We start from the raw sequence: 26,154 nt of genomic DNA on the forward strand, positions 1-26,154 counted from the left end.
GCAAGCTGCCGTTTCTTTGGAAGAAATCATTTGCGGCAATGTTTGGAGATTTATTCTTAGTTGTGTTGAGTTTGTAGCTGCAACGCATGATATATAAATTCATTTTAGCTCGGTAAAGCTCTGGTCCAGGCAAATTACTTAACTGGATCACACAGTTACATTCAATTCTATTAATTACATTACTTACTTGATATAATTTATCAATTATCATATCACAGATTTGCCACTTTTACGGTCTGGCACTGCACAGCGTTAAACAGTAGCTCTTATAGTAATGAGTCACATATTTATTTTCCCCGGCTTCGTGCAATAAAAGGCCGGGTCTGTGCCAGACCCCCCAGATGTTCAGCGCTTCTCTATAAATTGTGTTTGCGCAAAGCAACAGTAAGTATAGCCTGTAAAGATGTCAGCTCTCCAGCGCGTGCTGAGTATTGCTCAGCAGAGAGAGAGAGAGAGAGAGAGAGAGAGAGAGAGAGAGTCGCTGTTCAAAGACAAGAAGGGTGAAGGAATTAGCCTGCAGTCGAGATCAGCCCAACACTGTCATTATGTGTCAACTTTCTGCTGGAAACTCAAGTCAGATGTTGCGTCCCCCGCCCCCCCCCCCCCCTTTTTTTTTCTGAGGTGAGGAAGGAGCGCCTTCAGCCGGGAGACATCTGCCTGGTCCTTATAATGGGAATCACAAGTGTTAAAGTAATTCCATCCCATCCCATCCCCAAACCTCCCTCCCTTTTCTCCTTTTCTGCAGGCTCCCAAATTGCCAGTGGAATGGGGCTTGACTCTTTGCTTTCCGGGGACTCAGTAGGCAGTTCAGCTCCACAGTGCAAAGGACAATATGGAAAGTAGCACCCAGTCACACAGTCAGCAGACCCTCTGGAAAGATGTGAGTTCTGAAAGTTACTTTGCAAATAGCTCCTAACCATGGTTATCGTTGATTTTTTAATTAATGTTACTTATTGCAGTGTTGCCAGATAATTTTGCATATCTGGGACTGTAATTCAATAATATTGCATTTTAAATTATTTCAACTCATCTGATATATTGCCTTATCTGGACTGTTGCACTTGGATTGGTTAATGAATTCACCAAAACTGGGGCCTTAAGGCATAGTCATCACAGTAAACAAAACAGATATGAATTCTGAAGAAAAAAAGAATCCAGTGAGGATTTACAGATTTGGTGTCTTGGCACCACTAGAGTCTGAATTTAGTTTTGTGTTTGTTTATTTGCTTGTGAGTGTCAGAAAACCCTATAACTTTTTTGGTTTTATTTTTACCCTGCTATGTGTCAGACAGCAGTGAACTTCACAGACTTGGGGAAAAATCTCAATACCTGCAAAAGCCTTTTGGTGTCAAATTTCCTGCAGTTGTTTTGTCGGGCTCTGGTGGATAAGTGTATATTTTTCACTTCTTGTCAGTGCTACTGAATTTGTACCTTGAACTTCTCTTTCTGTTTTACATATTTTGCTGATATTATCATGTCAAAATATTGAGGTCCTATTTTTTCTCTGTATAAGATGGACTGGGTGTGTGTGTGTGTGTGTGTGTGTGTGTGTGTGTGTGTGTGTGTGTGTGTGTCTGTGCGTGTGTGCGTGCGTGCGTGCGTGCGTGCGTGCGTGCGTGCGTGCGTGCGTGCGTGTGCGTGCGTGTGTGTGTGTGTGCGTGCACAGACTTAATGTCTCTATGAGAGATATGGAAAGGAACACAGAGAGAGAGAAAATGAGAATACAAAAATGTGAGCGAAAGCTTTTATTATTTTCCTCTTGCTGTGACTTTTCAGTCAACCTCCCCTTGCTTACGGCTATGCTGCTCCTTGTATTTTCCATGATGTATGATTTTTCCCTATAATGGCGCTCTGAAATAAATATCTGAGCCACTTCTCCAGCAGGGAAAGTATGTGTTGACATTTGACTTTGCCAAGTGCTGAAACAGATGCACAGAGATCTATGAAGGATGAATTATTGAGATTTAGAAAACACCTGTCCCTGTGAAAGTCCTGCATATTTTTCTCAGTGCAGAAACGGAAATAGATAACTATGTTTGGCTTTATTTAAGTAGATGCAATCTCAACACTGTTTGGCTGTTAATTGCAACGAGGGGGCTAGTGGTAAATAAAAAGGTAAAATCGAGTTCATGCCTTGTCTCGTGCCAAGTGCAAGGGTGTTTTTTTCCATATTTCTTTGAAATATCTCCCATTCCATTCCATTCCATTCTGTAGCCTGCGGTAGCATTCTCCCACATCCAAATCTGGCCAGTAGCTCTTCAGGAAGAAAAAAAACACCTGTGGTATAAAATCTGTACTTTCTTGCCACCTATTAGTTTCCTTTTCCCCTCTGCACATATGTTTTTCTTATCTCTGTCCATCTCTATCTCTCTCAGTCTCTCTGGCCAGTGGTTTTCCGGCTCTTTCCGTGTGTAATTTCAGAAGTCCTCTGTACCCTTCCCGTCGCTGTGCCTCCCTCTTGTCCATTAGCTCCCACTAAACCCTTCTCCACTATTCCATCCACCTCTCCCTCTCTTTCTCTCTCTCTCTCTCTTTCTGTTTCTCTCTCTCCCTCTCTCTCTCCCACTACGCTCTTCTCCACTCTATTCCATCCACCTCTCCCTCTCTTTCTCTCTCTCTCTCTTTCTGTTTCTCTCTCTCCCTCTCTCTCTCCCACTACGCTCTTCTCCACTCTATTCCATCCACCTCTCCCTCTCTTTCTGTTTCTCTCTCCCTCTCTCTCTTTCTCTCTCTCTCCCACTACACTCTTCTCCACTATTTCATCGACCTCTCACTCTCGCTCTCTCTCTCTTTTCTCCTTCCTTCTCTTTCACTCTCTCTCTCTATCTCTCTCTCTGTCTCTCGTCTTTCTCTCTCTCCCACTACACTATTCTCCACTATTCCATCCACCTCTCACTCTGTCTCTCTCTCCTCCCTCTCTCTGTGCCTATCTCTTTTCCTCCTTCTCTTCCTCCCTACTTGTCTTTCTTTCTCTCTCTCTATCTCTCTCTCCCTTTCTCTCTTAGAGGTCCCTCTTCATTCTTCTCCTCATTCCTTTCTCATTCTCTTCTGTGAGCCATATGCTCCTCTTTCCCTTTCCCTCTCTCTCTCTCTCTCTGGGTGTCACCCTCTCTCACAGACACACCTTCTCATATTCTCTCTCTCTCTCTCTCTATCTCTCTCTCTCTCTCTCTCTCTCTCTCTCTCTCTCTCTCTGAGGAAACAGCAGGGGGCCCCCCGGCTCTCCATCAGAGCCCGACTCAGTACAGACCGTGTGGTACAGAACTTGAATCGCCGGTTCCGAACCCTAAACCAGTTTGATACCGTTTCACTGGCGGCCGCTGGGGCATTTTCAACGCAATTTAAATTCTGAGGCAGACGGAACCCTGTCCTCCAGTCAAGTTTCCACTGCTTACGCAATCCCTGGATTAGAGTAGAGACTCTAGCCACTTTTTCTTTCTTTTTTTTCCACGCTGGGAGAAAATTCTTCCTCGGGAGGAATTTCTGGCCAGGTGGCCACATAGCCTTCTGTTTCCCATCATGCCGAGCTCTCGCAACACCTTGTTGTGGTTCCTATTCAAGTTTTTTAAAGATGTTTTTTTTTTTTTTTAAACCATGTCCCCATTTTTTTAAGGTGCTGTTGAAACTGGAGACACCACCTGTCATAGCTCTCAAATGTACCTCAAAACCACAATTTCAGTAGCCAGTTTAGAATGACTTAAAAAAAAGAATTGTAGGTTTGTGTGGATCATATTAGTATTTATCTTGGTTTTGTCATATTTTAGTCATCTTGAATTCATAGTATCGCAAATGATACATTGTTGTACATTTGAATGGGGTGTTAAGAGGAAGCTTGTATTACTCAAACAGGTATGTGCAACTCAGATCTACATAGAGGGATTTGCGATTCTAAGAAAAAAAGCACTTTTATCAGCAGTTAAGCTGCTCTTCATTGAAGACCAGACTAATTGAAGTATGGCACATTCTGTGTTCCCTCTGTTGTTATCCTAAAAGACCTGCAGGGTGCTCTGCGATGAATAGCGAGCCTTTCTATTCTCTTTTCCCGTGGCTGCTTAGCTTAGGACAAAAGCCCCTTCTTCATTAATTTGTGGTCTACGGCTTGGGGAATCAGGTCCAACAGGCACATTTGGGATTGGTTTAATAAATGAGAGATGGAATATCTCTTCAGAATTCAAATGTCCCTGCACTTGCCTATTAATTCATTCTCTACTCTCTAACAAGAGAAATGCCCTACTGTTCATAGAGAATGGCTCTTATCAAAACAGCAAGTGTAAGAAGAATTTAATCAGACAATTTGGTGGTGAAGTGCTATTGAATTCGTCCTAAATTTGCCAGCAAAACTTTTTAACCATTAATTTTCTCTTTGGTTCCTGTCATGGCAAAAAATTCAATTGAACTGAAAGTGTCATGCACCCTCTAGGCTAATAACTAAAGGAAGTGAGAATGTGCTGTAATGGGCTAGCTTTGGGTGCCTCCGTCTGTTGGAAGCAGCATAGGGACACTGGACATATGTTAGAAGAAATATATAGGATGTATAAAAAAAACTGTTGAAGATCAACTATTTCTGTCTACTGGATAAACATGTGATGAACAAGGCATGCTTTCTTTTGCTCCATCCAACTGTTTTGTGTCCACTTGGCCCTTTTACTTCAGTTTGAACACAACCCAAACTCCAGGCATGGTTTTCTCATTGCTACACCCAGTCCATTTGCTGGTTCTGTGAAGCCTATTGCTTTTGATGTGACCAGAGGTCCAATTATTTTAACAGACTTATGACAATTTTATTATTAAATTGGAGATCTAAAACATTTCTTTCTGATTATACAACATAAATCTGTGGGCAAGTATTTGCGTCACAGTAAAACACTTGTTTTCACCACAGATGGTCTCATAATATTATGTTTCTCTATAGAGATACAAATGTGTCTGTTTACCTCTCTAACTGTAAATGCTGTCAAGGATTAGCAGGTCTCTGGAGTCCATAAATTTGCACACAAAACAACGTCGAAATTGGGCCCAAGTTTAAAAAAAATATTGAGGTTTCCCTTTATAAACAATGTCCTCAGTGGGCAGTGCGATTAGAGAATCACCGAGGGAATCCATGTACCCTTTTTTTTAACACAAATTGCAGTACATCAATGTCAGAACAGCGGAGGGAAAATACATATTTCCGACTGATCATGCTTCCTCCTCAACATTAGTGGTATTGATCATGCAGAAATTGCATAGTTCATGCTCTCGTGTCTCCAGTGAGAACAAGGCAATAAGACCAATCTCAGAGAGTGAGCTTCATTTTTAATTCATTTTTGCCAGTAACAAGGCAATATCTGATCTCTCTCTCACCAGGGGTTTCATATTAATGTAGGCTTTTTAGATAGGGTTATAACTGGGCTGTAGCCACCATTTGCTCAGCATAATGGTATTACACTGTAAATATGCTTTGAAGGAGCTCGAGGGTCTGCTGGAGGAGTTGATTCCAGTGCAGATCTACTGTACAGGGCTACAGAGGAGGTGTTTTGAGGATTTGTTTTGTTTACCCGGTTGCGTTTTGTTTCTCTTTTTGTTTATTTCAGGTGGAGGAGGGGAAAGACAAGAAAGCCAGGCACCAGTGCTACCAGAGGGTGGCCATCGCCCTGTCCCTGGTCTTCCTCCTGCTCACGGTCGGCGTCTTCAGTCTGAGGCATTTCTGGAGCCCAACTCTGGGAAAGGTAAGCTCACTCAGGCCACTCCCAGGAGACCTCACAGCAGCCTCCTGGGCTCAAGGGCGTCTTTAGAAGGTCTGTAATTGTGGCTAAAGATTGTTGAAGATTTTTTAGCTCAACGACCAATCAAATTACACCATTCCCTTCCATGCTCCTGAAGCAACATGTTGATTGGCTGGAATTGTTGATCGCTTGGTACAAACCACTACTGTATATAGAATCAGATATACACATATACTGTAATTGAACCCACTAGTGGTTCCTATTCGCAGAATCAAGACTTGGACAGTTTTTTTTTTCTTTTTTTTATGTCGTGCAGAGTGGACCTTGAGGGACAATTTGCTGAATTTGACACGAATATTGGAATAGAATCACAGACTGCACCCATTAGCGCAAGTCTTTAATCACTTATGACAGCACAATGGCCTAATAGACTGGTCACCCCCGAGGAGTTTGAAGTCTCTGTTGGCCTAGCAGCCATGCAGTCACGAGAGCTGTGGCGTTCCCTTTATGATGGAAGACTTGTGCTGCCATAAAACCAGACAAATCCCAGGCCTAATTCCTTGGCCTCAGTTCGCTCTAATTGCCATGGTTCCTTGAACACCTTTCAATTTGCACACAGACCTCTGGCGCAGTGGCGTTCGAGTTGATGTAAACCCGGTCATTTATCTTATGGAGATCTGGTGCTCTCTCTGCCACATGAGTCCCGCTTCTGTGAAGTGCAAGTGGTTCATTAACACCACAGACTTGCGGTGGAGAAATCATTTCTAATTTAGCCAACCAATTATGATGAGTCTTTTTAGGCTTTTTTTTTTTTTTCCAAATGTACTTCAACAGTAAGGAACTGTAACAAATTGTTTTCTTTTCTTGGAGAGAAATATATTTAGGCTGACAATGTTGAGGGGCAGGAAGGGAAGACAAAGATACCGAATGAAAATCAGGACAAATTTGTGTAAAAATATGCATAACCTCCCTTCAGAAGCAGTCAGAGGAGGAACATTGGAGTGTGAAACTAAATCAAAAGTGATTTATCAGAAGTAGTCTGTTTTGGGGAATTTTCTCAAAAAAGTGTTGTAGCAGTATTGTAGAAGGGCAGTGCAAAACTTCAAGCTCATATGGCTTGAATCCAAGGCCGTAAAAGGCTCTTAGGAACTCTAGATCCAATGTGGATATGTGTAGAGATTCTCTGTGTTTGACATGACTTCTATTTCATGGTGAGTCCTGATAAAGAACAGAGTTCTGGAAACCTTTTACATTCTTGGAATGTTTTTTTTATAGTTCCTCTTTTAACTTTATGTAGCTATTTTTGTTATTCTGTTAGTTCATGTCCCTTGGAGCTGAACATATGAATTTCTGCATGTTGCTAGGCAGACACATGGATGTAGCGACTGAGCGTATTGTGATGGCTGAGAGGTTAGCTTGAAAACGAACAGGCAAAGAGATATTTGAAGTTAAGTTTTGTGGTCCGCATAGTAAAGTAAATATTAATAATTCACACTATTCACCCACGAATGTTATCAAAAAGCCTGTTTCATGCGTATGATTTTATGAGGTGATTTTTGAAACAAACCTGAATATGCCCACTAGCAGGTAGTTTAAGTTCATGTTAGATTCATGTACTCTTGGATGTGTGCACCTTAAAAGCCTATGGGATGTGTTTTTTTTCCCTCTCTCAACCGCCCAGAACTCTGAATATTTTATTTGCAGTGTAGTGTTGGAATGTCCTCATAACCTTTTATACAGGTTTGTGTGTCAGCTTAGTAATAAACATAGCTCTGTGTGAAAGTAACCTACTGGCGCCCGAGATGGTCACACCACCTATTACCACCTGTGGTCCCCCACATCCCTCTAATTGGGTCAAGAGCGGAAGGCATGTTTTCAGGTCCTCTCCTTCTCTCTCCAAGTTGTATTTGTAATATATATACAGTATATATATATATATATATATATATATATATATATATATTAAAAAGAGTGAAGAAATGTGTGAAAAGTAGGACAGCCAAAGATGAAATATAGAGGTGTGATGTGTCCCAGTGTATATGGGTGTGTAAAGCAGACAGAGAGATAAAGAGAGTCTGTGTGTCTATATATGTCCCTGTGTATGTGTGCCTGCCTGTATGTAAGAGTGTGTGTGTGTGTGTGTGTGTGTGTGTGTGTGTGTGTGTGTGTGTGTGTGTGTGTGTGTGTGTGTGTGTGTGTGTGTGTGTGTGTGTGTGTGTGTGTGTGTGTGTGTGTTGTGTGTGTGTGTGTGTATGTCTGTATTCGTATGCATGAGTTTGTACATGTTTGTGTGTTTGTGTCTGTGTGCGTGTTTTTGTATGTGCCTGCCTGTATGTAGGAGTGTGTGTGTGCATGTCTGAATGCTTATGCATGAGTGTGTCCATTTTTGTGTATGTGTGTGTGTGTGTGTGTGTGTGTCTGCACGCACTATATTGGCCTGCTGCTGCTACAGTGCCTGCTGGTAAATGCTGACACCATCAGTGGCACCTGAGTGTGCGACTGTTTCGGCTCCAGGGCGTCTCAAACCTCACAGCCCAGTATGAATATTTTAATGATTAGCCCTACATATTTCATGTGCTACTACCACACACAACCCCCGCCCCCTTCCCGCACACACACACACACACACACACACACACACACACACTACCAACCCATACCGCTGACTGTCTCCCTCCTTTTTAAATCGGCGTCTTTGCGTCTTCCCTCCTGCCACATACTGTACTGGCCCCGCAAGCCCTCATCAATTATTTCCCAGCTCTCAAAAAGCAGTAACTCCCAACAAACTAATTAGAAGTCAATGCATCAATATTACCGGAGATTGCCTCCTCCTGCTCCTAAGTATGGCAGCAGGCCCTGCAGAGTGGTCTCCTGTGCCCGGCTTTGCATAAACTGCCGTGGAAAGGTAATGTGCTCAGAGTATTGTATTTCAACATGACATGGCGGCCGCTTGGAAGCTTCTTTTAATTACTTGCAAACATATGTTGTTACAGAGGCTCGGGGAAGATAAAGAGTTTGCCATCATTCTCGCTGCCAGTGTGTGCTTTAGTGTGTGTGTGTGTGTGTGTGTGTGCGTGTGTGTGTGTGTGTGTGTGCGTGTGTGTGTGTGTGCGTGCGTGTGTGTGTGTGTCTGTGTGTGTCTGTGTGTGTGTCTCTGTGTGTCTCTCTCTGTGTGTGTGTGTGTGTGTGTGTGTGTGTGTGTGTGTGTGTGTGTGTGTGTGCGTGTGTGTGTGAGTCTCTATGTGCTGCGGGCAAGCTGTTGTAGCTGCCCACATCCCCTTTTCTGGCTGAAGGCGCTGTGCTGTTGCCATACAGTGTGTTTACCATGTTCTCATTATTGTTGTGAGCACAGCACGGCCATAGGGGATTAACTTCCCCTCTCCCGCTCCCCACTCCTCACTGTATTACTCTAGGTCTATGACGACTATGGAAAAAAGACAAACACTGAAGTTACTCCTCTGCAGACATAGAGCCCCGTAACATCTGAAACCAATATGGCATGCTAACACCCATTCATTTAGCGAACAAAGGCTATTTTGAATGCGAAAACAAAGGCGGCTTTCACACCACACAGCTTTTGGATGGAGGAGACGGGTCTTGTCTTGGCAGGTTGTTGTCTTCGTAGGATCTTCCCACTCGGTTTTACTCAGTGACTCAGGATCTTTAGTTACCTATCAGATGACAGAGATCCTGCGCGCACACACACACACACACACACACACACACACACACACACACAGACACACACACACACACACACACAGACACACACACACACACACACATGCACAAACAAACATACACACACACACACATATTGCTGAGATTAAATCACATCTGAGCAACATTTACCTCGCCGGTGTAAACAGACGGTCGCACCTCCGCTCCCCACGGTCGTCACAGCCACGGTGCCCTGATGGGCTGCGGGGGCGTCGGGCCTCACAACCTGATCAGGTGCGGCGGGGCGGGCAGGGCGCGAGGCTTTTCAAAATTGCGTCTGGAAGCCACGCAACCCGCGCCATGGCTCCGCTGTGATGCCACCGCCACCATTATTCAAACCTTCCCCAAATTGCATTGCTCACCTGCCTCCCCTAGGCCCCCGTGCGCCAGGTTCGTCTTCGCCTCCACGAGCCCCCCGACTGTCTCCTAAAGACTTCAGGGGCGGGCTGAGCCACCTAATGAAACAAAGCCACACCTGCTCGGACCGTAATGGCCGCAGGTGCAGGGACAGGGGGAACGGCTCCCCCGGGAGTGTTTGTTGACTGGCCGCGTCCTGTGTTAGCCATTTGGCCATGACGCACAATGGCTCTAGTGGCATAGACACACACACACACAGATACGGACACACAGACAACCCCTGGCGCATTCAGTGAGGATGAATCACAACACCAGTGAGAGAAAAAAAGAAAGACAAAATGAAAGAAAAGACTGTCCCCCTTTTCAATCTTCCATTCATAGTATAAGAATCCAATGTCTTTAAGACATTTTTTTATTTGTTTTGTTTTGACAAAGCTGGTTGTTTTTTCTGTGTTCGTTCTTTTGGGAGAGGTGGTGGTTAATGAAACAGACTGGCCTTTACAAACAGCTGTTTCTTTGGCAGCCATGTCAGAGCAATTGGCTCCAGTCTGTAATCTTCTCTGATTTAACATGGAAAAGCTTAGTTATGCACTTAAAAAAGCTGTCGACCAACCGCTCCGTTCCTTTAGTAGGGGAGGGTTTTGTCTGCGCGCTTAGTCTAAGCTCCAGCCTATGCTTTGAACTGGAGGGGTGGTGGAGGCAGTAGATGGAGGCGAGATGGAGAGGTAGGTGGGTGGGTTGGTGGGGAGGAGGGGGTAGAAAGCGTTGCTAAAATCCCATCCAGCTGAGGGCCTGATGTGGACATTGCCCATGGCACACCGCCCACCTGCCGGCCAGCAGAGAGCTGCCGCTTCTGAAGAAGCTGATAGCGGTAGTGCGGTGAAGAATGCGGTGGTAATTCATCCAGCTCAAGAAGAAGGAAGGAAGAAAGAAAGAAAAAGGGGAAAAAAGAAAGAGTTCTATCACTACCTAAAGGGCCTTTTTTTCTTTTTAACTTGAGGTAGCATATGCTGTCCATCTGTGCACTAAGTGTGTTGATATGTTTACGAGGGGAGTGTTCAGTAGTAGCAGTTTAAGATCGTCATTTCATCGTTGCCTCCCACCTAACTCTTCCCTCAAACTCACTCATCCTCTTTAGCCAGAATGCAGCGCAGTTGCCAAGCAGTCTTTCCCTCCCTGGTTCTTCAGCACGAAATCTTACTGAGATTTGATATCCTGTTTGTCTTTCCAGAATTAAGTGTTTTCAGAACAGTAAAGAAGAGTCAATGGGAATGTGCCAAGAGAAATATTTTCAGCTAATTCCTTCTACAGCGTTTGCATTATCAGACCAGTTTCAAATACAGCCATGTCCATATTTAGTTATGGCACTCTTGTGAAACAGAGCTAGTGTAGGAAGTGGTGATTCTGTGTAACACTTAATCTGGCTACACCACAGGCTGAAGTGTGGAGGTGGGTTCCTACAGTGGAAATATCTGGCAGACATTACAGAGAAATGCTAAAACTGCTTAAACCAGATGTCTTTATACTCTGATATCTACCTGTCTACAGACTCTGACAAGAGAGAAAAAAAGAACATCTGTGGAACTCAGAAACGAAACTTTCACCACATTCTGACTCCTACTGAAATACGTGTAAGGTTTGACATCCTAATGATTTTAGTTTTGTCTGGCTTGTGCAAACAAAATTGGAAGTTGGAAATGGAGCCCTATGGTGTTTAAGTTAGCGGAAAATGCTAACAAGGTTCAGAGCACGCGTTTTGGATAGGAATTGCACACACCTGGAGACAAACGGCGCAGCATTGTGCTGGCGGAAACGTGTGGCAACATTCAGCAAGTGTTGCTGCGCTCACCTCACTGTTGAGTGTCATGCGATGGCTTTGTCGGATTCCGAATATGCTCTTTTGTTGTTTTGTGTGGCGCCACTTATCAAAGGTAGCATGCTGACATCCCCCTCGCCTACCAGATGTTCTTTCAGCTTGACAGTCAATGTTAATAAACCTTTGTAAAGATCCAGCACATCCACTGATGAAATATTGAACAGAAGAAGATTGGCATCCCCCCGTGGGAGCAAGGTTGTTTTGATAAGCATCGAGGCAGGAGAACAGGCTGCCAACTACTCCACTACCATTCCAGTCGGGGGATTCCCATTTCCACTGTGTTTGTGTGATTTGAAATTATTGACTTGAAATATGAACATTGGAGGTGGAGAACAAGAAGAGAAAAAAAAGCTACAAGATTTAAGATGACTGCAGTGCTCGTGGTATGACATTGTTTTACAGCAATGTAAAAAGAACACAGTAGACATCTGAAGAGATGAGGCTCCACTCTCTGCATTAATAAAACATCACAAGGCTAACCTTTTTTACATGAAAGTAATCTCACAGACAAACACTCCTAAATTGATTATTGCATAATTTATCTCTGCAACATGCAGCGTATGAGGCAATCTGTCATTTTCTCCCTTTTGAAAGTGAGTCAAGCAACATCAGCAGCAGCAGCAGCAGCCTGGCTGTTTCTGATGAATTAGCCCATCCTTTCTCAACCCTGGGGTCAGGACTCCATGCAGGGTGGCCAGAAATGGCCTGATATACAGTAATTTCCCGCATATAAGCCGCATTGCGTATAAGCCGCAGGACAGTGTTTTATGCAGGATAAAAGAAACAAAACCATATTAACATCATATTAATTGCCCCCATGTATTAACCTCATAGCGGAACACATTTTGCAAAATCAATGTACAGTATAAGCCGTGGCTAATAGTCGGGAAATTACGGTACTGTGTGTCTTACAGTTGACCAGTGCATTATATTAAAATACACATTGAATACTTCTTTACGATCAATCTGGCTAGAAAACTTGATCAACTTTCTTAACAACCACACATGCAAAGATAGCCGAGCGAATTAGCTTGCCAGGACATTTGGCAAAAATCAAGGCATTACTTTGGACGGGGTGAATGTTTCATTCATCGCCAGCGTTTTTGACTTCAAAATGGGATCACCTGCTACAAAAGTTTTTAACTAGGGCTGTCAAAATAACTAATTAATTTAGATTAATTAATTTGAGATAAAATAACTGATTACAAAAATTAACGCAGATTAATCGATGACCTTTGACCCGGAGCCATTCTAGTCAGTAACCATTAAAATGGGGAGACGAGAATGTGCTGCCTGGATCATTGATTGGAACATTTACTTTTTAAAAAAAACGGCCTGACGGTGTTAAAAAGAATGTGTTGATTAAAACAAAGTCATCTGCAATGTCGGCAGCACAGAATTTGCATATCACCGGAGTTCATCAACTCCACAAGTACCACATTACTGCAAAGAAATAGTGTTGACATTGCGATTTTGCGATTACATTTCATATGCGATTAATTTAGATTAATTAATCACAGAATATGTAATTCATTAGATTAAAAATTGTAATCGATTGACAGCCCTAGTTTTAACTACTGCAGCACGAGTAACTGAGAGAACTTTTCAACCAGACAGTATACAGTAGCTAATAGAGGGTGTAGTTACTGTTGTAGGATGTCATACCAGTTTTGATGTACAGTGTTAAACATATCTGCATGCCGCACAAGGCCTCCTACTTGGTTTGGAAATGGGTAATGTAAGAATGTGAATAGCCATTGAAGCTGATAATTACAGTCTAAAAAAGTGAGACATTTGTAAAGAGGCTATTACCAATACAGATGTTTGGCCAAGGCCATTTCCTAGTCTACCGCTGGTATTTGGACACAGTGTGCTATCCATGCTCTCGTAACTTCAAATGTCAAATACAGTGTAGATGAATTATTGATGCATAAAATTTTACTATGTGGTCTTTGAAACTGTAGGATTGATTTGTCCTGCTACGTTTAACAGTAACTTTTTTCATTTGGGGTTGGGTTATATTGCACAGTCTTCCCGCTCCGGTTACTCACTCTCACTGTGATGTCAATCAGAATTTGTTAAAAATAAGCTACAAGCCAAATATGTTTATAGTTCAGCTTTATCTTGACATCCCAGAGAACTCAACAAAGGCAGCTGCTTATTAATCAGTACATTTGCCCCCACAATAGCCTTTTGGATTTTTCCCCCATGCAGCAGGAATGTTAATAGCAAACATCAATCTGTTGAGGGAAAGAGAAATTTACCACGATTTGCAAATCCCTGCAAGTATACACACAGTTGACGACTTTCCTGGTTGTCAGACAACTGACTCGTTGAGACTGCCTCTCCAAATGTTTTTCATTAAGTGTATGTTGGGCTAGTTGAGTCTTGAGATGCCATACAGGCAAAAACTGGTTACAACAATAGCTGTCTGTATGCCTTTTAAACCTACAGTATTCATTTGCCCAGAAAGTTACATAGAACTCCATCCACCAAAACATATTCTGTTTCATATTACTTATTCGTTTAAAACATATTTTCAACACATCCAAATCAATCAAACCATTACCAGCACACAAGATTGCAGAATGGCAGTTATATTGAATTACTGATTGATTTCTAGATACAGACAATGTGTAGCAGACTCACAGACGCATCAATATGGTTGTGTTAGTGTCTGTAGTTACTTTCAGATTTCTCAGTTTTCTAGTGAAAACAGAGCACATATTTGCTAATGGCATGGTGTTTATCTGCAAAGTAAACAGCAGACATTTTCTACGCTTTCAAAGATTGCAATTTTTGCAGTCTGCTTTGAAGGGGTTTTGCTGTAGTCTGAGACAGGAGTCAATTTACGTCTTGAGCAGATAATGGGAGTAAATGGCTGCAGACGGCCACAGTATTTTCTGTCAACATCAATCCATTCTCATCACCAAGGTTACATTTAAATCGCATTTTACAACACCTTCTCTGCATTAACAGCCGTAAAGGCCACTCTCCAAACGCCAGGACACAAACCGCGGCTAACAGCAGTAGCCAAACAAGCCATTGTGAAGTGTTGATTGAGGTGAAACAAAAGCCGTCGTAGTTGTTCGGCTGATGGTCTGTTCAGAAATCTATTGCCACTGTTATTGACACTAATGCATTTATTGTTACGAAACAGCCTGTGCTAAGGCAACTGCAGAGCAAGCTCACTAACTTCCCAATAATCATCTGTGTGACAGTCCTTGTGACATAAACGTTACAAAGCAAGGAAATGTGGAAACAGGAACAGCCTGTTAGTTAAAGCCAGATACTGTAGTTTCAGAGGGAGACATGGTTGGTAAATGGCAGAAGATACTAAACTGTACTTACATATTTGTTTACACTGTTCATCTTTTTCTCTCCTCAATCAAACTGGGTGTCTCCAGATTCTGTGTATAATTCCTAAATTATATGGCACTGATGCTAAAAGCTGTAATAGTCCATCACAGAAGTGTAAATCTGTGGGTAACACGCAGTCTCAAGTTGTGTAGCCTTTGTATCCTAACAACTACATTATTGATATTGTATAGACACGGTGTCCCTTTTAGATCACATACAATCTCAAGTTGTATTGTGTGTCTGTGTCAGGAGGATTTGTGCTGCAAGCTACTGGCTCCAGGTATAGCCAGGATGTAGAATACAGCTTAGTTGAATACAGCTTAGTATACTTCATGGTGAAATATTCATGATAATGAATGTGAAGATGATTAAATTGCATTGTGACATTTAACACCTAATGGCTATCACCAGACAAGTGTTGGATGGCACCATTGAGTGAATATCTTGTTGATGTTATTAGCGGTGAGGCGACAGGGCTTGTGTGTGCAGTTGGCAGATGGGTGATCACGGCGTAATTAGCACTACGTGGTGCCATCAGCCCTCCAGCGCACCTGCCCTCGGTCTTGTGCCCTCGTTGCCGGAGCAGGTCAAGGGGCCGTCACCTCACCAAAAACTCTTTCATCCATTACAGCACAGAGCACACGCTCGAGCAGTCGGCTACTCAAAAGAATCCACGGCGGCTCTCTCATGTCTCACTGTGGCTCTATCAAGTCTCACTGTGTCTCTCTATTCTCTGCTTGAGATAGGCATGCGGATGCAGTTTTGTGGTGAAATGTCCAGCCTTGTTAAGTAGGAATAATGAAATGATGCATGGGAGTCAAGGAGAACTTTAGGTGACCCTCTCCCCAAAGTCTTACATAATTGAACCCAGGTCACGAGGAGAAACAGATTCATCACTGCTTTTGTTGGCTCAGTGGTGCTGTCTTTACGCAAAGACTCCCTTTATTGCCTCCCCAAGCCGTCAATGCTATCATAATCTCATTTCCTGGACCACAAGCTTGTAAACATCTTACTGGACACTTGTGACTCTGCTTCGTTATTCCAGCTTCATCACTACACTCTTCTATGGCCAGATTGGGAAATATAGCAGAAATGGCTGATCTTTCGCTGAGCTTGTCTTTGGTGTCGATTTTGTGTGTGTGTTTGTGTTTGCGATGCGTTTGCGAGAGGTTACTGCTGGTTGTAGCACAAGGTCATCCGTTTAGAATTAATAAAATGAAGAAGAAGCGGAGATGAGATAATGGGCCAAAAACAGGTTTTAGGTACAGGTGGCATGCAAAGTTTGCACCTTGTGACAATCCAGTCACAAGTTCTGATTTTGTTGTTTGTACTATTATTCAACCTCTGCAGTAAAGCCTCTTGGATAAACCTTATGTTAGTGTTCAATTTATACTGTTACCTTTTAGGGACTAATATCTATGGAGAGAGAGACATTTAAGCAATACAGTCGCTGAATTTAGAGTTCAGTCAGAAATTAGTTTGGCAACCATACTTAAATTGGTGTGAAAAGATCTGCCTGTCAACTGCTGTGTTGTTAGGCTACCAAAAAAAGAAAGAAAGAAATACCTACCGTAGCTTTCCTGACTTTACACTGAGCTCCAAGCTTTAATGGCTCCTTTTTTTGTGGCTCAAAAAACGTTTCAGCGCTCATTACTTGGAAATGCTATTCATTTGGCCAAATTACAGACTGCACTAAAAGGCTGAGGAAACACTGCTTGCAAGCTGTGGATGAATGCCAGTCAGCCACAGGAGAACAAAAAAAATCCACTCCAGTTAATTTGTTAACGCATGGCGGAAGGTGCTGGAAGCTCGCCGCGGTGACAGTGTTGGTTCTTCTCCGAGTCCACCTCCCCCTGTGGTGGAGCAGCTCATAGCTAGAGGTCCCGGATGGGTGTTTAGTTCAATATTTGGCTGAGGCCTAAGAAGAAGAAAAAAAAAAAGCCTGTTTCTCATTCATGGAGATGCAGGCGAGTGCACTACAGTCTTAGGAGATGTGTTTGATGAATATTTCATGGAACATTCACTGCCCTTTCATGACAAAAGATTACCCGCACTCAAAGGGTGGAAACCCATCCAAAGGAACAATCATCAGTGACAGAATTCATTGCGCTTTTTTTTCTTTTCTTTTTCTCCCAGGGCCTAACACTGCAAATGGTCAGAGGAAAATAAACATGTGCCTGAAAAGAGAAAGGAAGTCAGATTGACAACAGGACAGGGAGGGAAGGTTTTGTTGACAGTTCATGTTTTATTTATACATACGCTCTGTCGTAGCTCGCTGCAGGTCAATGATATCAGTCACCAAGGCATGCCAACACTGGCCCAGCAATACCGACAAAAGCCAGGTGTCCTGGTTTAGGAGGGACCTTGTGGAAGGACCCTACTGAAGCATTGGCTGCTACAGTACAGTCGGCACAGCAGAGTAAGACAGAAGGTCACACCTCTAAGCCTTCGTGCAAATATGATATGCACCGCAAACATCAGAGGCCGAGCAGAGAGTATCATGCACATCAATACAATTTCCGGCCCAGGAGATCTCCCACGAATCTCATGCCAAACCCGGTTACTGTAAGTTAAGCAACCGCTGCAGTAAACGGCACAATGCAGTATACTTTCCAGATATTACAGTGATTTCTGTGCAGATAGGTCAGGGGATTATTCGTTCTGCTATATTGGAGGCCCCAGTTCATTTTTCCCACTCTGCCAGTGTGGCCATCATGCCATTATCATTTCCTTTGAGTCGTAATGGACAACACTACTGTATTGTGTAACCAGAAAACACAGAGTCTGTCCACAAAACCTCCTTTTATGCTACTTCCTCTTGCATTGGAGATGTCCAGCACTATACATACATTCCCTAAAAAAAATCCCCACCTCTTAATACATTATGTGCATTGCACACATCAAGAACTGTATATGAGTGATGCACATCACTCTAATTTCCTGCCCAATAGATCTACATTGAATTGCATTCGTTCCTTAGTTAATTACAATAATGAATGACATTCAGTAAAGTTGCATTTTTTAACAAGATGTATTGTATTACAATGATTTTAGTGCACTTTTGTCTGTGGGATTATTCATTCAGTTATGTTGGATGCCACAATTCATTCTCAGTTACAATGCCATTATCATTTTTCTTCTGTGTGCATAATGAACAGTCCTATTATACTGTACAGCCAGGAAAAACAGAGAGTCCATAAAAACATCAACTTTTATACTCCAAGGTTGTCCTTGCATTGGAGACATACAGCATTGTAAACAAACCCCCTAAAAATAAGCAGGGGACACAGACCAAAGGTGATTTGCAAAATATAAAGAGCCCCCATTGAAGTTATTTGACCATATCCTTTCTCTTTTTTTTATCAACAAACAATACTTCAGACAACAATGTCCCGATCCCTGAATAGCATGCTGACCAGAAGGAAATGCAATTGCTCCCAGCGCTCCTTATTCTCCCTCCCTGTTGTACATAGCTCTATTACCCGCACAGTAGCCCAGATCAAGGTGATTTATTGCCAGCGAGAGCTCGAGTTGTTTAAAATGGCTAGTGCGATTAGTCATATATGCGGCGGAGCTGAAAGGGGGGCTGGGGGGGGGGGGGTGCGGTGTGTGAGGGGAGGGGAAAGGGTTTTTTTGGTGGCGAAGTCGTCGTGCAAATTAAAACCAGCTGTATGGACGGTAGCGAGCCGCGGCAAGGTGGTCAAATGCGGCAAGTAGCCGGGGGCCCCCTGGGAGCAGGGAGAGAAAGTGGGTCATTACACCGGCGCTCATTTGAGGCAGAGAAAGAGTCGAAGTAAGGGTCCACAGACCCCTGACTCTCCTGAACCATGACGACAAAGAACACCCATTAACTCTGAGCAGATAAATACGGAGGCAGAGGGTTAGGCTGCACTGCACAAGTGCTGTTTCAGTACATTTCTTTATACAGTTACACAGCTACAGTTACTGTAGCCAGCACAGTATGCACAAGAAAGGGGTGCGTCCTTATCTTGTGCTTCTGGCTAAAATGGCTGTATCATATAAGTATATTGCTCAGAAATGCTATACAGTCAACTAGAAGGGCACTCAGAGAGGGCCGATCTCTACCAAGGCCACACAGCTTTGGTCATTGCAAGTCAAACTCACGTAATTCTGCACACAGGTAATAAGATAATAATGAACTGGAGTTGAGTAGAGTTTTGGTTCTTACCCAGACAAAGCACGCTAAGATCAGTGTAAGAACCTTATGCCCTTGAGCAAGGCACTTAACCTTTGTTGTCCCTGTAGTCCGTTTACTGCAAGTCACTTTGGATGAGAGCCACTGCCAAATGACTAGTAATGTAATTACATAATCTCAAGCTTGTCTGATCTCATACGTTTTGGTGAAGCATTTAAGCAAGTGTTTTGACCTTCAATCAATCAATCAAATTAAAATGTTCATAGGGGCTTTCGTGCAAGAACAGCAGTACAAGGTGTATAACAAGAAACTAACAAAACAAACAAAAACATGACAAATCTGTATCAGTTATTCTGTACCAGTCTTCTGAACCTTGGAGGTCACGACACCGTATTTGGAAGGCCTAGCAGAGGGACAGACAGAGCCCAAGATTATTTTTGTCACTGTAAGCACAAGACATAACAGACACGGGAAATAAATTGGTTGTTGGAAGTGGACTATAAATAGGGAATTGGAATCCTGAAATGCTGTCTTCTCATGTAGTTGTTAAAACCTCCAAAATGAGAGAACACTTTCAGCAAGTAAACTTTCTAGTAGACAGAGTAGAGTGTTTGCGTGCACATCCCATGTTTAGGCCAGGTGCAGGACAGAGTACTGTATACGTAAAGGTAAAAGCAAAAGACAGAGCCCACACACTGGAGAAGTTGCCAGAATTTAATTAACCCTTGTAAGGTGTTCGTATTTTTGTTACTCAGACAATGTTCCCGGTTCTGGTGGACTCTGGTGGATTATTAGGCTTTTAAATCAATACAGTCATAACAATTTATGTACAAATACTTTATCAGATGTTTTTTGAGATCATTACAGATCATTATTCATGCTTATTTCTTAGAACTTAATCAGAAAAGGTGCAAGTGCTTGAAATGTAACACGTTTGTAACTTTGTGTGAAAATAGCAGGCGTAAAAAAACAACATTCACCCACCCACACACACACAAACACACACAAACACACACACACACACACACACACACACACACAGCAGGTCCAGTTAGGAGGACACAGTTAAGGTACATAGCACCTACAATTACACTCGGGCCCAGTAGACCCAAATATTTGTGCAATCATTGAAAGTAATTAATTTTGTATAATCCTCACAAAAAAATGAGCCAAGGCCAATGAGTCTGAGTTTGAAGAAAAAATAAAAAATAATATTTTTCTTTTAGCAAACATTGAAAACAGGTCCAACGGGCCTGAACTCCTTACAGGGGAATGGTTGAAAGGAAAGCAAGGTCTCAACCCACCCGACAGGATCTTCTTCAGGCAAAAGCATAAACATATTTTGTCCGCAGCACAGTCCACATGGACTGTCCAGTGTCCACACTGCGGCAAAATGCTGTGCGTGTCCGTGCAAATTTGTGTGGGCCGTTGTGAGAAAACCAAATGTGTTTCTGCTGTTTATTCATTTAGCAGATGCCTCTATCCTGAGCGACTTGCAGCACAGATGCACATTTTCATTAATACATTTACTCCCTGGGAATGAAATGGCGAAGGATCCACAGATAAGATGAGAGTTTCATTCATTTCATGCTTCAGCTGATCATAGCTGGTTACATTAGCAGCATCGGTATTTCAAGGTAGCTACACGCTTAAAATGAATGTGCCGTCCCTATTTGGATACAGAAATGTGTTAAAAACAAGTTGTGTTAAACAAAAACGGTGTTATTTTCAACACATATTGTGTAACAAATTTGAAAAGGAAACAACACAAACTGTGTTGTCCTTATCTAGACACAGAGTTGTGTTAAAACCAATGCAAGTTGTGTTATTTTCAGCACATTTGTTTTAAGTACCCATTTCTTTTTAGAAAGAAGAGAAAGATATTATGAATCAGCAGCAGGGACAACTGTAGAGCTAAACAAATGAAGTCTTTGTAGATTAGCTCAACATAGAAGTTATTTAGAAAACTGGGGCCACAGAAATTTCCCAGACCTGCCTTACAGTAAGTTCAGTGAATGAGGACAAGACCCACTAGTTTTAAACACATGTACCATGTCAAGATGTAGGACAAGGGTTATGGATTGCGTTTGTGCACCACTACAAAAAAGCCACTTTGAATTTAATACATGGAATTTCAAGAAAATGTCACTAAACATTTCACAAAGAATGCACGGGAAGGAGCCAAGAGCTGAACCTTGATTTTAACTTCAAGAAAGTACAGTTAAATTTAGATTTGTGGGTTCATAGAAGACAGAGTCAGTTCAACTGAAATAACTCTGACATGTGTTATTTTGAACACCAGGAAAGGTACAAATGACAAACAAGAAAGAAAAATAGCCTAAACATTTGGCTCCCTGTTGTAAGCATGCTCAAACACATCTACAATTAAGCATCACCACAGAAACAAACGCGTGTTATTATCTAGCATACTCTCTAAACTTACACTGGAAGGAACAGACGTTCTTAAATGAGATTTTGATGTTTGGCCTTTCATTCGATTACAGAGACAAGTGTGTGGTTAGCAACAAATGATCTCTGTGCTGTATTTAAATCAATTAAGAGCCTTCAGATCACCATACAGTCTTGAGAGTTTCAGCACCACATCTACACAACTGAAGCACCTCAAAATGAGTTTGTGTGTGTGTGTGTGTGTTTGTGTGTGTATGGTGCGTGCGTGCGCATGTGTGTATATATGTGTGCGTGCGTGCCTGCATGCGTGTCTTCCATCTTATTCTCTCAACTGGGAAGTGCACCAAGATGTATGACTTTGGCCGTTTGACCAGTGGTGTTTTGCATTTTTCAAAGGCACCCCCCGTTTGTCCAGCAACAGCTGCCTATCTTCATCGCCCATCTCCAGATGCTGGAGCTGAATGTGTCTGGCAGCCCTGAAAAACATTTCCACTCCATTCATCCTCATCCTAATGGCCATGTAGAGTTGACAGGCTTTGTCATTACTGCGTCCCCCACCACCACCACCCCACCCTCCCTGTAATTCCTCCCCAGATAACTGCAAGCAGCAAATCAGACTCACCTGAATTCCATAACAATTCTGACAAAGGTCAACGGTGTAAAAAAGCCTGCAACCTTTTTTTTTTTTTTTTTTTGCTTGAGAGGAGGAACTAGGGAAATGTCAACAAAAGTGCAGTCTTGGTTTTACAGCTGTCCATGAGTCTCCAGTTCAAATGATGACACAATAATCTACATTGTTCTGAGCTGGGGGGGGCACACTTCGGGGGTGGAGGTGGGGGGGGGCTGAATCTGTCTGTCATTAACTGAACTGCAATTACCGATTTAAAGGGTTGAGTTTGAGTTAGTTCCAGGCTCGTTATTGTGTGTGTGTGTGTGTGTGTGTGTGCGTGCCCTTTTGTGTGTGTGTTTGTGCGCGTGCGTGTGTGTGTGTGTGTGTGCGCGCGTGTGTGTGTGTGTGTGTGTGTGTGTGTCGTCTGATGCGCGCACAGCGACTAATTCTGTGGATTCCAGTGGACGCACACAATCAACACATGTGAATGCCATCTGGACTCCTGTCTGTCTTTCATCTCTTACCAGAGAAATCATTTCCCTTGTGGTTTATTTTATAGCCAATATGTCCACATCTAGGTTGTGGTGCACCCCCATTCTCTTGTCCCCGTCTCTCACTGTTTTCTCGTTCATATTGTAGGGAGAGGGACGTTTTTTTCTTTTTTTCTTTTTTTCACTACATTTTCTTGAGATTCAGCCAGCACGGCTTGCTGTCTGCTTTTAGGAGAGGAATAAACCCCCCCCCCCCCCACACACACACACACACACACCTCGCCACGCAAGATGAAAAGACTCTTCGCAGATTGAATCCAGCACGTCTTTAATTTTCATAATGTACCTCCACACTGTAGGGTAACCGATAAAAGTGGAAAACATAGTTGTTGCCGGGGTCTTGAAAGTAGCTGCAGCAGTTGCCTTGCCTTCACTCGACGAAGGAGAGTATGACTCTACTAGTGCACACGCACGCACACACACACAGACACATACACACACACACACACACACACACACACACACACACACACACACTTAGCTACACAGTCTCTTAAACAACATTGCCGAGTGGGAGAGAGTGCAACCCAGGGGAGAGATTGGGTGTGCTGGTGCAGCTGCCCATGTGAGCAGTGTGGAGCTGTTAAATCATCATTTGCAGGAGAACAAGGAGCCCGTGGTTGCCTTGAGCGGAGACTGAGACGCCCTGAAGTAGCTCGGGGAGAGGAAGTCTCCAATGGCCCCACTGACACGGGAAACCAGCGCTGAGTAATTGACTCGGTGTCTGCCACCGCTATGACATTTCAATCATCTGCACAATAGGTGGTCAGATTTTTATTTTTCCCCCCCACACCAACTCGTGACTGCCAGTGAAATATGACTGGATCCAGAATAACCCGTCCTCAGGTAGACCTTCAGATTATTTTTATTTTTTTAATATTTTTTCATTTTAAAGTCAAAGTCAGAAAAAATGCAGCACAAAAATATGACACCACATATAGGCTGGGCCTCCTGTAACCAGCTTCCTGTCAACCAGATGATTCCATGATGCCTGACACTGTTTCTCTGTCACATCTATCTATCACGGGCCTGACCCCCAGGCCTCGCGTGTCCCTTCTCTTACCCATGAACTGAGAGCGTTGCGTTGATGGGGGGTTGGCGGGACATGCGTTTTGACATCGTTTCCTCTAAATGACAGCCGTCAGGTTCCGGCTCGCTGGTGCCCTGCATCTCGACGGCCTGAAGGACATCCGACGGACATGTTGTCAAGCGCGTGTGTGCGCTCGTCCCGTGCTATAGCCCCCCCCCCCCCCCCACCCCCCCATGACTGCGCACCTGATGACATCTTCATGACCTTTTCTCGTAATGCCAGTGGGAGTCGGGCAGGGCTCATTTGACACCAATCACCCCACAGCTTCATTGTGTGTGCTGCGTGCCATGAACAGATCTTTCATTAGAATCCTCCTCTGTGTGTCCGATTGGTATTTAGCACATGGCCTATGTTCATCACATGTCTGTCCTCAACTGAGAGAATAACAAAAATGTTTTTTCCCCCACTTCTTCATTTTATAACATTCTTCGAAATCGATTTTTTTTGTACTTACAGTACGTTACTACTTCTTCTCAGGTGAAGTTGGTTGTGGAAATACTGTTACGTGTCCCTGCAAGCCGTCTGACTGTCTGATGAAAGCCCTTGATATGGCAAAGGAATAACAATAATGGAGGTTAATTAGCTAGCCCCGTTCCTTGTACAGAGAGGGCTACATAAAAACGGAGGTTCAAGGCACTGCACAATGAGAGAGACTCTGATTCATTATGGCTTGTCAGAAGTCTTGTCATGCAGGCATCTATAATAAATTATATGTCTTCGGTTATGTAATCCTTTTCAAATACATTGGGTTGTCAAGACATAGCATAGTCATATTACATTATAATTGTATTGTAGAGACATACATTTTCACCTTTCATGTTCTAAATTCAGTTAGATCTATAGTTGCTGTATTACAAAAGCTTGCAAAAATGGGGGGGGGGGGATCTAACTGAAGGTTATAAAATATAATCTTTTCATTTTAGTACAAGGCTACACTTGGCTGACAAAGACCTCTACATATTCTGTGTTCAAATGCCACTTTGAACAAGAAACTATATTGAATGTTTCATGTTTTAATAAAACACTGATAAAATACTTCTTGGGTAGGTCTACGTGCCAAAACAGACAACAATTTGCAGCAGCCTTGAAGTTGTTGAGGCATATGTGGGTGAGCTTTTCACAATTAGGGTGGCGCAGTGTGTAGCTCCTTTCAACACTGATGTAAATGCACATGGTGTTAAATAAAAAAAAAAATTCAAGATCTTACAAACAAGCTCTCCCAATTGCACCAGTCCAAAACAACTTTTAAATGCACTCCTCTCCAAACCCCTTAGCTTCAGCATACATCATCTCAACACGGCTGCATCTGAAATTGGACAAGTAGATCACAAAGATTAATTGTGCAAATAGCAATATGATTGCACCATATCGGCCCCATCCGAACAAAATCGCTGTCCTGATCAGATGGAATAACTGCAAAACAGATGAGTTATTTCTCTCCATCTCTACACACAACAGCAACAGGCCATAGTAGTGTACTGGTGGTCCATCCTCTGGGTGGGGCCAGGGTGATCCATCCGAATTAATGATCATTTGAGATCCACTACAATCCATTCACTTACCATTTGCAGTAATCCTATTGTTGCTTTATCATTTACTTGCTTGGGTTTACATGCTTCAGTGCATGTCAACATGGCATGGCAATATTGTCAAGTGCATTGTTTCCATAAGGGCCCCATAAGGTTTTATGTAGCACTAATGGTACATGTAATAGCTCACATATGTCTTTGCTTGGACAAACATGATGCGAAGGTCTGATTTATACTGTGTTTATGTTAATGGGGAGATGTTGTTTGCTTCGACAATCAGAGAAAATGTTGATTTGGAATATTAATCTTCATAGACTTTCATTATTCTTCTGTCTGAGAGCGTTCATTGGTTCTTTCATTAATACAATGTGCGATGCTGTGCCTGCCAGTGAGAAAGATGAAGATGAACTTGGCAATATATTTCTCCTAGTAACCCAGCTCTCACATAAATATTAATGGCAGAGAGGTTTTTTTTCCCTCCTCTTCTTCCTTGTTGGCTCTTGGGTATGAATCATTTCATTTTTTTTTTATTTAGTGGGCAGGGTATTGAGAAGCCTTCCCATGCGTGCACAGGCACAGTACATAAGAAAGTAGTTGTGATAAACAGCACTGCTTCAAGGTATGGCAGACGCAAAGAAATAATAACACATACAGCCACCAACGCCAACGTCAAACATTTTAGACTGGAGGGGGAAAAATGACTCGAGCTGTAGCTACTGACAGACTGCGCCCACACCGAGATAGACTCAGGTGATATTTGGTCCCGCTTTTACCTTTGACCAACCCCCCCC

At 42.9% G+C, this 26,154-nt stretch overlaps 1 protein-coding gene across 1 annotated transcript in view; it reads left to right on the forward strand.

Annotated features, from left to right (window-relative positions):
* Positions 1 to 716: 716 nt before the first annotated feature.
* Positions 717 to 26,154, forward strand: part of tnmd (tenomodulin) — a 44,101-nt gene continuing 18,663 nt past the window's right edge. Inside the window, exons 1-2 of the mRNA XM_062524553.1 lie at positions 717 to 880; positions 5,574 to 5,708. Of these exons, the coding sequence (XP_062380537.1) occupies positions 833 to 880; positions 5,574 to 5,708 (183 nt within the window). The 5' untranslated portion in view covers positions 717 to 832. The remainder of the gene's footprint in view (positions 881 to 5,573; positions 5,709 to 26,154) is intronic.

Source organism: Sardina pilchardus, chromosome 21, assembly GCF_963854185.1.
Source record: "Sardina pilchardus chromosome 21, fSarPil1.1, whole genome shotgun sequence".
Taxonomy (NCBI): Eukaryota; Metazoa; Chordata; class Actinopteri; order Clupeiformes; family Clupeidae; genus Sardina; species Sardina pilchardus.